The sequence below is a fragment of the Schistocerca gregaria genome, chromosome 4 (assembly GCF_023897955.1).
Source record: "Schistocerca gregaria isolate iqSchGreg1 chromosome 4, iqSchGreg1.2, whole genome shotgun sequence".
In the NCBI taxonomy this organism is placed as follows: domain Eukaryota; kingdom Metazoa; phylum Arthropoda; class Insecta; order Orthoptera; family Acrididae; genus Schistocerca; species Schistocerca gregaria.
The window spans coordinates 226,062,969-226,075,951 of NC_064923.1; the positions used below are offsets into that span (position 1 = coordinate 226,062,969).

General features: G+C 42.3%; 1 protein-coding gene across 1 annotated transcript in view; it reads right to left on the reverse strand.

Annotated features, from left to right (window-relative positions):
- Positions 1–6,962: 6,962 nt before the first annotated feature.
- LOC126267664 (clavesin-1-like) overlaps positions 6,963–12,983 on the reverse strand; it is a 70,686-nt gene continuing 64,665 nt past the window's right edge. Inside the window, exons 6-8 of the mRNA XM_049972964.1 lie at positions 12,260–12,370; positions 10,786–10,891; positions 6,963–7,219 (exon numbers count right to left, since the gene is read on the reverse strand). Of these exons, the coding sequence (XP_049828921.1) occupies positions 7,074–7,219; positions 10,786–10,891; positions 12,260–12,370 (363 nt within the window). The 3' untranslated portion in view covers positions 6,963–7,073. The remainder of the gene's footprint in view (positions 7,220–10,785; positions 10,892–12,259; positions 12,371–12,983) is intronic.

Here is a 12,983-nt window from a genome sequence, read left to right on the forward strand (position 1 = left end):
CGCGCAGAAACTCTATATCGATTATCTGGGAACCTTACCTGGCGCCAAGAGAGGCCATCGCTATGTACTTGTTATTATTGACGCGATTTCGAGGCTTACCTGGATTCTTCGGAGTCTTAACCTGTCTGCTGCTACCACTATATCGTATTTAACTAACGTTTTTAGTGTTTTTGGACCCCCTAAGGAAATCGTTAATGATAATGCGACAGCCTTTCTTTCGGCTCCCTTGAAAGAGTTCTGTTTTCAAAGCGGTGTTAAGCAGGTGAGTACATCACCACACCACCCGCAGGTTTCCTTTGCGGAGAGGGTCAATCGTAGTCTCAAATCCGAATTGATTATTTCCCATCAGAAGACGCACAGGAAATGGGATTCTAGTTTCCCTTATCTTAGCTTCGCCTTCAATACTGCCAGCCATGTGGCTTTGAAGCCTACTCCGGTCTACTTGATCTTTGCTTACGTTGTTAATTCCTCCCTTTGGAACGTATGGAGAATTCAAGATTTAATTCTTGTGGATATTACGGCGCAAATAGTGAAAGAAAACTGGAATCGTGCCAGGAGCAGCATTATCAGGACGCAGAACAAACAATCTGAGCCTTATAACCGTAATCGACGGGTCTTTAAGGGTAAGCCAAGAGACCAGGTGTATGTCTGTAATTTTCTCGGGAGGGAGATCCATGATGGAAAACTTGATAAATTCACTCCCCGTTTTACGGATCCCTGAACTATTATGCGTATTTTGGGCCCAGTTAATCTTCTGGTTAAAGACAACCACACTGGTAAGCAATACCAGGTCCATCTTAGTCAAGTTAAGTTTTGTTAGGCTTCTAGTTGGGTTACCTCCCCAAACCACCGTCTGGATTAATGTTTAAGGGGGGGGGGGGGGGGGAGGCTGAGCCGTGTCTAGTTGGGTTACCTCCCCAAACCACCGTCTGGGTTAATGTTTAAGGGGAGGGGGGGGCTGAGCTGTGTCTAGTTGGGTTACCTCCCCAAACCACAGTCTGGGTTAATGTTTAAGGTGGGGGGGGGGAGGCTGAGCCGTGTCTAGTTGGGTTACCTCCCCAAACCACCGTCTGGGTTAATGTTTAAGGGGGGGGGGGGGGGGAGGCTGAGCCGTGTGCGGCTCGCGTACCTTCCGTTCATAACCCGACGTCGTATAATAGCGGAAGTGGCGCCTCGAGTCCTTCTTGTGTTAATGGTGTCACTGAGCAGCTGGTATTCTTTGTCCACGAGTGGTAGAAGCGACGGTTATCGATAGTACTGTGGAACTATCTTTGGTGCCACGGCTAGTATCGTGGGTCGTTTTGTGTGTCAGGCAGTTCGGCTTCGGATGGAGCAGCGAGAAGGTCCAGAGGGCAGGCTGAGACCGCTGTCGGCGTGCAGGCAATGATGGACCGAAGGGCTGTAGCCGACGACCGAACCCAGGACATTTGAAGATGAGTGAACCGTGTCCAGTACTGAAACCCCCACTGTTTGAGATATCGCTTTTGTTTGCGTGTTGCTGCTACCAGGGTCGGTGTGACAAACCGCAACAAGAGGCAACGGAAAAAGCATGCGAAGTTCAGAAGAACGCGAAATCCCGAAGATGGGCTAAAATTTACAGACGCGCGAAATTTGGCACGTACTTCGATGCGAGATGCCTTTAATAGGTTCCACAACGAAACATTGTCGCGAAATTTGGTAGAAAATCGGAAGAAATTCTGGTCGTATGTAAAGTACACAAGCGGCAAGACGCAGTCAATACCTTCGCTGCGCAGTGCCGATGGTACTGTTATCGACGAATGTGCCGCTAAAGCGGAGTTATTGAACGCAGTTTTCCGAAATTCCTTCACCAGGGAAGACGAATGGAATATTCCAGAATTTGAAACACGAACATCTGCTAGCATGAGTTTCTTAGATGTAGATACCTTAGGGGTTGCGAAGCAACTCAAATCGCTTGATACGGGCAAGTCTCCAGGTCCAGATTGTATACCGATTAGGTTCCTTTCAGATTACGCTGATACTATAGCTCCCTACTTAGCACTCATATACATCCGCTCGCTCACCGATAGATCTGTACCTACAGATTGGAAAATTGCGCAGGTCGCACCAGTGTTCAAGAAGGGTAGTAGGAGTAATCCATTTAACTACAGACCTATATCATTGACGTCGGTTTGCAGTAGGGTTTTGGAGCATATACTGTATTCAAACATTATGAATCACCTCCAAGGGAACGATCTATTGACACGTAATCATCATGGCTTCAGAAAACATCGCTCTTGTGCAACGCAGCTAGCTCTTTATTCGCACGAAGTAATGGCCGCTATCGACAGGGGATCTCAAGTTGATTCCGTATTTCTAGATTTCCGGAAACCTTTTGACACCGTTCCTCATAAGCGACTTCTAATCAAGCTGCGGAGCTATGGGGTATCGTCTCAGTTGTGCCACTGGATTCGTGATTTCCTGTCAGGAAGGTCGCAGTTCGTAGTAATAGACGGCAAATCATCGAGTAAAACTGAAGTGGTATCAGGTGTTCCCCAGGGAAGCGTCCTGGGACCTCTACTGTTCCTGATCTATATAAATGACCTGGGTGACAATCTGAGCAGTTCTCTTAGACTGTTCGCAGATGATGCTGTAATTTACCGTCTAGTAAGGTCATCCGAAGACCAGTATCAGTTGCAAAGCGATTTAGAAAAGATTGCTGAATGGTGTGTCAGGTGGCAGTTGACGCTAAATAACGAAAAGTGTGAGATGATCCACATGAGTCCCAAAAGAAATCCATTGGAATTCGATTACTCGATAAATAGTACAATTCTCAAGGCTGTCAATTCAACTAAGTACCTGGGTGTTAAAATTACGAACAACTTCAGTTGGAAGGACCACATAGATAATATTGTCGGGAAGGCGAGCCAAAGGTTGCGTTTCATTGGCAGGACACTTAGAAGATGCAACAAGTCCACTAAAGAGACAGCTTACACTACACTCGTTCGTCCTCTGTTAGAATATTGCTGCGCAGTGTGGGATCCTTACCAGGTGGGGTTGACGGAGGACATCGAAAGGGTGCAAAAAAGGGCAGCTCGTTTTGTATTATCGTGTTATAGGGGAGAGAGTGTGGCAGATATGATACACGAGTTGGGATGGAAGTCATTAAAGCATAGACGTTTTTCGTCGCGGCGAGACCCTTTTACGAAATTTCAGTCACCAACTTTCTCTTCCGAATGCGAAAATATTTTGTTGAGCCCAACCTACATAGGTAGGAATGATCATCAAAATAAAATAAGAGAAATCAGAGCTCGAACAGAAAGGTTTAGGTGTTCGTTTTTCCCGCTCGCTGTTCGAGAGTGGAATAGTTGAGAGATAGTATGATTGTGGTTCGATGAACCCTCTGCCAAGCACTTAAATGTGAATTGCAGAGTAGTCATGTAGATGTAGATGTAGAGTCTGTCAGGTTGGTGGAAGCTATTAGCAGCCTTCTGCCCTTTGATGTTAGTGTGCATTTAGTATTATTCTTATTAGTGAAGTGCAACCAGCGGGATTTTATGCTTTATGGCCCCTAACGCCCCAGTTAACTGCCCTGAAGGTCAGCACACCTTTCTGGCAGTGTACCTTTCCTCGTCGTGTTGATGCTGTCTGACATGGCTTGTAGTTCGACAGTCTTTTAAATTGTAAGGTGTATTTGATTTTCGGAGGTCTACCTTGATTCTAGTGTTTCCTTCGGCCTTGAGTGTGTTCCTGAAGACGCAGTTCTGCCCGTCTCTTTTCATTTGCCTAAAAATATTCCATCGTTGTACCGGTGATCAGACTTTAGGCGGATTGGTTAGTAGGTCGGTCGGCGCATAAGCTACCCCTAGTGTGAGTTGCCATCCTCTTATGTGAGGACAATTGTTGGCTGCCTGTCTCACCGCTTAAACAGCTGTAGTCACCGTTCACAGGTCGATCCAGGGAGCACTGTCTGTGGATCACTCAGTCTTATTTGGACAAGTAGTCATAACTGTTTACAATTTACCCTAATGTTTTATCATGTTATTGCCTTCCCCACTTGCAATTCTGGCGGTGAGCTGTTAATTGTTTGTAAAACTACTAGTGGCCTTCAGCCGACAAATTATTTGCAACTTTATCTTAATAAGGCTTGCAGCCGTCACTACAGACTGTTACAGTTTGTTAAGATTGTTTTAAGAACTTTTTAGTATTTTAACATGCAACTGCATTCCTTCCTTGTAATTCAGGCCTTCAGCCGTTGAGAATTCTGAAAACTACTTGTGGCCTTCAGCCACCAATATTTTTGAATCCTTTCTTTATCAGGCCTTCAGCCGTTAATTGTTGATAACATTGCTTGTGGCCTTCAGCTGACAAATAATTTTCAATCTCGTTTTAGTGAGGCCTTCCGCCGTCACTATAACTTGTTAGAAGCTATTAAGATTACGAGAAATGGTTTTAGTATTTTTAAAGTGTAATTGTCCACCTTACTTGTAATTCAGGCCTTCAACCCTTCTCTATTCCGAAGTTGCTTGTGGCCTTCGGCCCACGAATAATTTTCAGCCTTCTTAATAAGGCCTTCAGCCGTTACTATAGCTTGTTACCGTTTTGATTGTTAAGAAGAAAATATCTTAGCATTTGTTGATGTGTAACTGCCTTCCTCACTTGTAATTAAGGCTTCAAGCCGTTGTGTATTCTGAAATTGCTGCTGGCCTTCATCCGAAAATTGTTTGTAATATTGCTTGTAGCTTTCAGCTGACAAATAGTTTCAGTTCTGTCTTGATAAGGCCTTCAGCCGTCAATATAACTTGTTACAGTTATTAAGATTTTTAAAATCGTTTATGATATTTTTATCGTGTAATTGTCCACCTTATTGGTAACTCAGGCTTGCAGCCATTGTGTATTTTTGAAATTGCTTCAGGCCTTCAGCCAACGAATAATTTTGAACCTTCTTAACGAGGGCTTCAGCCGTTGATTGTGTGTATCATGGCTTGTGGCCCTCAGCCGACAATAACTCGCAATTCTTCTAATAAGGCTTTCAGTGTAGTAAAATCTTTTAAAAGTGATTGTTGAGAGGTTTGTTTTTCTAAAAATATAGTGAATGTGTTTTCTGTGTAACTAACCGTAACTGATTGGGCCCGATCCACACCTTTCCTGCTTTCCCTAAGTCCTACGTCTCAGGTTTGACTTCTGTCACGTTGAACGAGTCTCATCAGTCGTCATTGATCCCGTTCTTGCAGGATATTTGTCCAGCCGCAGCGATGTCGGAGATTTGATATTTTACCGGAATCCGGATATTCATGGTACACTCGTGAAATGATCATATGGTAAAATCTTCACTTCATCTCTACCTCGACGTTGCAGTGTCCCATCACTCGTATGCCTACTATAACACCACGTTCAGACTCACTCACATCTTGATAACCTGCATTGTAGCAGCAGTAACAGATCTAACAACTGCGCCAAACACTTCTTGTCTTGTCGGCCGCTGCGCCGTTTTCTGCCTGTGTACATATATCTGTATTTGAATACGCATGGTATTGCCAGTTTCTGTTGCGCATCAGAGTAGGTGATAACGGCTGCAGTACCGATAAGAAATTGCCAATAACTGCCCAAGTGACGTAATTATATGCTATAATAAATTAGTTAAAAGAATGATACAAGTCATCATTTACACACGGAAACAGTGTTGCGCAGGGACCAATTACCCGATCCATTGTGTATTGGTTCAAAAATGGCTCTGAGTACTATGGGACTTAACATCGAAAGTCATCAGTCCCCTAGATCTTAGAACTACTTAAACCTAACTAACCTAAGGACATCACACACATCCATGCCCGAGGCAGGATTCAAACCTACGACAGTAGCGGTCGCGCAGCTCCAGACTGAAGGCTCTAGAACCGCTCGGCCACCACGGCCCGTTCATTGTGTATTGCCTCCAGCTTGGTAATAACATGTCCTTTAGCTAATGGGGGCGTAAAAGTTGCCTGCAGACACATATCGTGATACTTTATAAAAACTATGCAGTATACGCTGAAACTGGAAGTCATCCATGGTAAACAGTCAACCCCAGCTCTCCTATCGTACAGTTACAACTGTAGGTGTAGTTGTATGTGGAGATGATACTTCCAAGCAGACGTTCACCAAGGAAAAGTTTGTAAAATTGTCGAAACAGGTTGTTTCCGTTCAAGCAACTATATGTCCTTATGGTTTGTTGAGAATAATCGTCTTTGTTAAGCTCCAAAGCATTTAAACACATAAACATATGTATTTTATTACTGTTTCAACACAGCACCCTTGCACTAACGTTGCATAGCCCTGCGTCACCGTTTCCCCAGATTTGAAGCAAAACTTCATTTTTCCGTGTTGCTCCATTTTGCGCTCCGTATTGCAATGACACGAGTGCGACGTATAGTTGAGTCGGATGATTGGCGGCTGTATTTGAGAGAATTACTGCAGAAGAGCTGAAGGTAAGCAAAGACAGTGTAGACACTATTGCTCAGGAACATTTGTGGACGTTGCGTATAACCAAAATCACGTGGCCATGGCGCTTCGAGTTATTCTGCAAGAAGCATCAGCTGACAGTCTCCAGAAGAAGAGCGGTGCAACAAATGATGATTACTTTGAACGCCAATAGACGCATTTCATTTTTAACTCTTCTTTCTTTTATTTTCTGTGTGCATTCTTTGAACTTTCAGACGTACCTTGTACATTATCTTGTATTGTTAATGTGTATGACACAGATGAAACCTACACATAAACAGTAGTGTGCACATATCGCGGGTGTGATCATATCGAATTCTATCATTTTCTCAAAACGCAATGTGAAGGGCCTATGAGGCCTATGACATCATCACTTTACCCATTGGAATCTCCAAAAGGGAGCTGTACTGAACACCTGTCGTGGTCTTGGATGACGTAGCTGTGTCGGTTTGCTTATGCTGTTTCCGTTATATAAATGAAATCTAAGTGTGAGTAAAGCAATAAATAATAAAACTAAAATTACAAGATTTATTGTAACACCGTTTATTTTAATTTTTATTTTAATATCTACAATATAAACTGTACAATATATACACGTGTACAAAACTTTCACCTCTGTCTTTAACAGAAGAGTTGTGTCAGTCCACGGACAATTTTTTAAATGAGCCAGCAATGCCGTAGATGTTGTCGGCGTAGCGGTTCTCGGCGGGACGTCTGCTCTCGTCTGAGGTGTACTTGTCCTTCTCCAGCAGCCACTCACGGTTGGCTCCCGTAATGAGCTGGTCTGGAATACGGAGAAAAGTTTAGTTTTCGAACGTACACAAGTACTCGGGGCTTCAGTAGCTGCCACTATCAGACTCCGTAACTACCACTGTTTCCGTTTACTTGTGGAGACCAGTGTTAACTTTTTCTGTAATTGTTGCTAGTGCTGGCTAATCTCCGCAAAGCATTTTCAAGTTACTTTCGTCCTCTGTGCTACATAAACTACGTGAATTTTGTAAGTCTATCTAACAACGCAATCTATTCGTTAGCTGTATATTCCCTTGTACATTTTTCTTTCCACCCAGATCTTTCCCATTTTCAGTATTCTTAGCTGGTGCAGTCTGCATAAGTCTCCGTTCCCCAGAACTGGCTGTATCAGAAAACATCTATTTGGTACATCCATAAATCCTTTACTTATCTGTATCTCTAATAATAATAATAATTATTATTATTACTATTATTGTTATTAGTCGCAGCCTCAGACAAGTACTGTTAGCACCAACTTTATGCCCATAGTCAGTATTACACTGAAGCGCCAAAGAAACTGGTATAGGCTTGCGAATTTATATAAGAGATATTTAAACAGGCAGAAGACGGCGTGCTGCCGGCAACGACTATGTAAGACAGCAAGTGTCTATCACAGTTTCTAGATCGGTTACTGTTGCTACAATCGCAGGTTATCAAGATTTGAGTGATTTTGAACGTGGTGTTATAGTCGGCGCACTAGTGATGGGACGCAGTAGCTTCCAGGTAGGGACGAAGCGAGGATTTTCTTATACGTCCGTTTCAGGAGTGTAGCGTTAATATCACGAAGCCGGTAAAACATCAAATCTCTGACATCGCTGTGGACCGAAAAAGATCCTACAAAACGGGACCAACGACGACTGAAAAGAATCATTCAAGGTGACAGAAGTGCTACCCTTCTGCAAATTGCTGCAGATTTCAATGCTAGGCCATCAGAAACTGTCAGCGTGCGAACCATTCAACGAAACCTCATCGATATGCGCTTTCAGAGCCGAAGGCCCATTCTTGTACTCTGGATTACTGTACAACACAAAGCTTTACGCGTCGCCTGAGCCCATCAACACCGACATTGCCCTGTTGGTGACTGGAAACGTGTTGCCTGGTCGGACGAGTCTCGTTTCAAATTGTATCGAGAGGATGCACTTATACGGTTATGGAGATACTCTCATGAATCCATGAGCCCTGCGTGTCAGCAGGCGACTGTTCAAGTTGGTGGAGACTCTGTAATGGTGCGGGGCGTGTGCAGTTAAAGTGATACTGGACGACTGATACTTCTAGAAATAATTCTGACAGGTGACACGTACGTAAGCATCCTGTCTGATGACCTGCATCCATTCACTTCCACTGCGCATTCTGACGGACTTCGGCTAATCTCACAGTACAAGCCGGCCGCCATGACGGAGCGGTTCTAGGCGCTTCAGTCTGGAGCCACGCGGCTGCTACGGTCGCCGGTTCGAATCCTTTCTCGGGCATGGATGGGTTTGATGTCCTTAGGTTAGTTAGGTTGAAGTAGCTCTAAGTCTAAGGGACTGATCACCTCAGATGTTCAATCCCGTAGTGCTCAGAGCCATTTGAATCATTTAACAGTACAATGCGACGCCCCACATGTTCAAAATTGCTACAGAGTGGCTCTAGGACTAAACACCTCCACTGGCCACCGAACTTCATAGACATTATCAAGCTTATCTGGGATGCCTTGCAACGTCATGTCGAGAAGAGATCTATACCCCTCGGACTATTACGGATTTATGGACAGCCCTGCAGCATTAATGGTGTCAGTTCCCTCCAGCACTACCTCAGACTTAAGTCGAGTCCATGCCACCTCGTGTTGCCGCTCTTCTGCTTGCTCGCGGAGGCCATACACGACATAAGACAGCTTGTACCAGTTCCTTTGTCTCTTCAGTTTATTTACTCACATTACCACTATAACATTCATAACATTCTAATACTGCTTGTCATACCGTAAATGTTATTTGTTAAGCAACTGTGGTGGAAGAAAGGTACTGCATGAGTGAAATCTTGTCCTGACGTAAGACATTAAATTAATAAATAACAGTTCTTTGCACTCTGATTTATACATAATGTAGTGCCTATATGTGGTAGAGCTGTATTTGCGTAAGCATAACCTTTAAGCTTACCTTTATACTTGTTTCAAGCAGCGTTTCTCAGTTCACAATTATTTACTAGGCTTTTGTGGCTCGTAGAGGAGCGCAGTCGTTCTTCAATCTTCTCTGTGATCTAGACCATGAAACACTGACGTATACAAACTAACAATCATGCGGATGTCCAATAGAGGGGTGCAGTAATTGTTGTAGAATATCTATATGTATTTTGCCTTTTGGAGTCTTCGAGTAGATGCTGAACTGAAGTGCAACGAAGACGTGTGATATCGAATTTGGAAATAGTCTCGTTGACCTAATACAACTGTAAAAATACAGCTACAATTTTTTTTTTATTCTCCGCAAACTCATTAATTTCAGTCTTAAAACTTGGCTAATGTTTGCCAAACTGTTACTGAATGATGGTAGAGGGAAGACTCCTTTCACTAATAACGTTGAAAAAATATCAATTCGTGTCTCGGCAGCCACACAGCTTCTCGTCGGGGGAAACGGATATCAATGCAATGGAATCGCCGAACAGTGACCGAAGAGGCACGGGGTGTAGGACTCGCCTTTATCACAGAAAAAGGAAGGAAAAGAAGTTGTAATACTCATCGCTGAACTGCTTTCGTTCTGGACTGACTGGTTCCTCATTGTGCGAGGACTTTTGTAGTTGACATTAATGTGTTTTGAAAACTGCAAGGCAGCTGTGTCTGCGAGGTACAGTGCCTGCAGTATTGGGATAACTGAAAAAAATATATTCGGCTTTTAGTTCATTGATAAAAGGTAGAGCGTAATTCGTATCGTAGTGTCAGTATTTAATATCGGTAGGTAGTGTGCAATTTTTAAATCACTGTGTAAAGCTGAGACAAATTTTTAACCTTTGCTTTATCGTTTTATTTCAGTTGTTTTACGAGAGGCGCCCATATCGGAGATACACGTTTTTTAATTCAATCAGATTCTAAATCTAGGGCCTCCATTATGCATTTTTTCTAGTAACTAAAATTTATCCAGGAGATTCTTATTTAAGTCCTTTTGTTTCAGTTGTCCACCCGAGACAAACTGTAAGAATTAAATTATTGTTGAACGTACCGCTTGGTATTCAACCACATTTAATTAATTTCGCGCCTAAATTTTGGGAGAAGGAGGTGCCACACCATCCGCGGCAACTATACAATGCTGAAGATGTTTTGTGAGGTGCGCTGCGTAAAATGATATATTCTGCGTTGTGGAAAAATAAAAATAATGCCTCCTGTACTTTTACATGTATTACATGGGGTATTAGAGACCAGGGCAGGGAATATTTTGTTGCATAACAAATCCAAAACCCTTATGTACTGTGTTTCGTAATGTGAAACTATTTCCGGCTTAGCCGAAATAATTAAGGTAAGCAGCAGGTGGTTTTTAAATACAGTTGTTAGGCAGCCGCTGACGAATTTGCTGAACAGTTAGAGGAGTTGCTTACACGCTAGTTTGTCAACAGGGCCAGCAGTGCCTCCCAGCTCGTCAGGTAAGCAGTCACGCTGCACATGATCGAACAGAGATGTCGATCCTGGAAGGTGCACGAACACCTGCAACAAACACGCAGTATGGCATAAAACAGTCCAAAAACTTTCTAGTATACCACTGAGACATTGCCACACAGTCATGAACTACCTGAATACTCGAACTTCTCTTAAAATTGAAATTAACGAACACTAATGTATACCACTGCAAAAAGATATGAAAATAATGACAGTGTCCTAAATAACACATTACTAGCAGCAACAAATTATCTGCGTAAGACGTTGGGGATGTTGCTTCTCACAACCTGTCAGCAGAAAAATATGAGACATTACCCTAAAAACGTCTGGTAAACGTAATATTATATATCTAGATTATTTAAAAGCCTGATAGTTCATTACATACATAATACTTCGATAGTACGTCACACTCGTAATATGCACAGCAAATTCAGCCTGGGAGTATCCGGTAGATGTCATTAGCAACCATCAGTGCTAATTAAGTGCCATCAACGATATTTACGTGCTAGCTCGTTCCCTTTCAGTTTGCTATCGAAAATCCAGTTCCCCTTTTCCATGTTTTGTCCCCTTCCACTTTCCATTTTTGCCCCTCTCCTCTCATTCTATCAGTTACGGACTTAAAACATGAACCACAGTTTGGCGTACAACAGTATACCGGTGTGTACTTCCGATACAGACATTTCGGGTTGCTGACGCAACTACATACATAAATTCAAGAACTGTGTACCATGTTTGGCTACATTTTGTCAAATAATCGTTAATACATATTCAGCTTTACTTTATTTTCAGATCTGAATATGATCCAGGGCGATCGAAACTAGTCATATTATATAAAGATCTGAAACCGCGCCTGGAAATGTGTAAATTTAAAAATGTTTTTAAAAATACTGTTCTTTACTTGGCTTCAATTTTTCTGATAGGTGTGATACATTTTCCGCTAGGAATGTTTCTGGATAAGTAAACATTTTAGAGTCTCGGATCGTGCACCAGCGCGGTAATTTATCTGGATTTTTTTGTTTTCTAGTTATCGGTTTCTCTACCGACTCTTGGTATTGTATCTGAATGTGTGTTGTTATCATTAATTTGTTAAGCTTAAGAGATTTCCTAGACTGACTATTTGGAAATAATTTGTAAACATAAGAATTTCATCGCAAGCGATAAAACGAGGCACCTTTCACGCAGTGGTATTGCGTAGTTATTTACTTGGACATGGTAGCGTAATACAACTCTGTATATCGTATACTGTAAAATGTAATATTGTAACTTGCAGTGGTGCGTGTGAATCATGAAGGTAAACATAGAGAAAAATCTGTGCGCGGCCTGAATGTAAAATGTTAGAATTTATATTGATTGATCCAAAGACATTCCCTTATATTAAGCAGAAGTAGAAAACAAATACGGATATATAATACTTGCCCTCTTTTGCAACTTCTCAGACAGCGCCATCTTAACAATTTTCATGGCTGAATCCATAATCTTCGATGCATTCACGAAGTGAAGTCCTTTAAGCCTCCGGCAGTAGGCAGTCTATACATAACAGATTTGTTAATTAGAGCACAAAGTCTTTTGAAGGCTGAAGTCTTAAGCTTAGTATGATATAAAAGAATGCTTTTTAGTTACAAGTAAATAGAAAAAGCGAATTTGAACGTTAACATAAGTAGAAAAAAGTTAAAATTCTCTTGAGTTCAGGGTTTTAATGATTAAACTAGTAATACGTAAAAACTCCAGTGTAGTGATGAACACCGACTCGCAGCGGATAACATGCAACGACACACCTTACACACTGTACTGTACGTAGAGAAAATACTACGTTGGCGCCGTGGAAATACGTACGAAGCGTACTAAGGTGAAAGTTAGTTTCAGTAGAAGAGTCATAGACGCATTACAGGTAATCCGACTGCCAAGAAAGATAATTTTAACCAGTTTTGTAGAAAGATATGAAGGAGGCAGACAGACAAATATAGTTCCAAGGATTGCGACTGAGTGGAAGCAGTAAATGGTCTACACATGTGATGTACTAGTAACAGCTAAAAACAAATGAGATACAGAAGAAATGGTCAGGAAGAAATGATCATTCTACCAAAACAATAGAAATCACAGCTCTCACTGAATGATAATTATGTACGATTTTCTCGCGCGC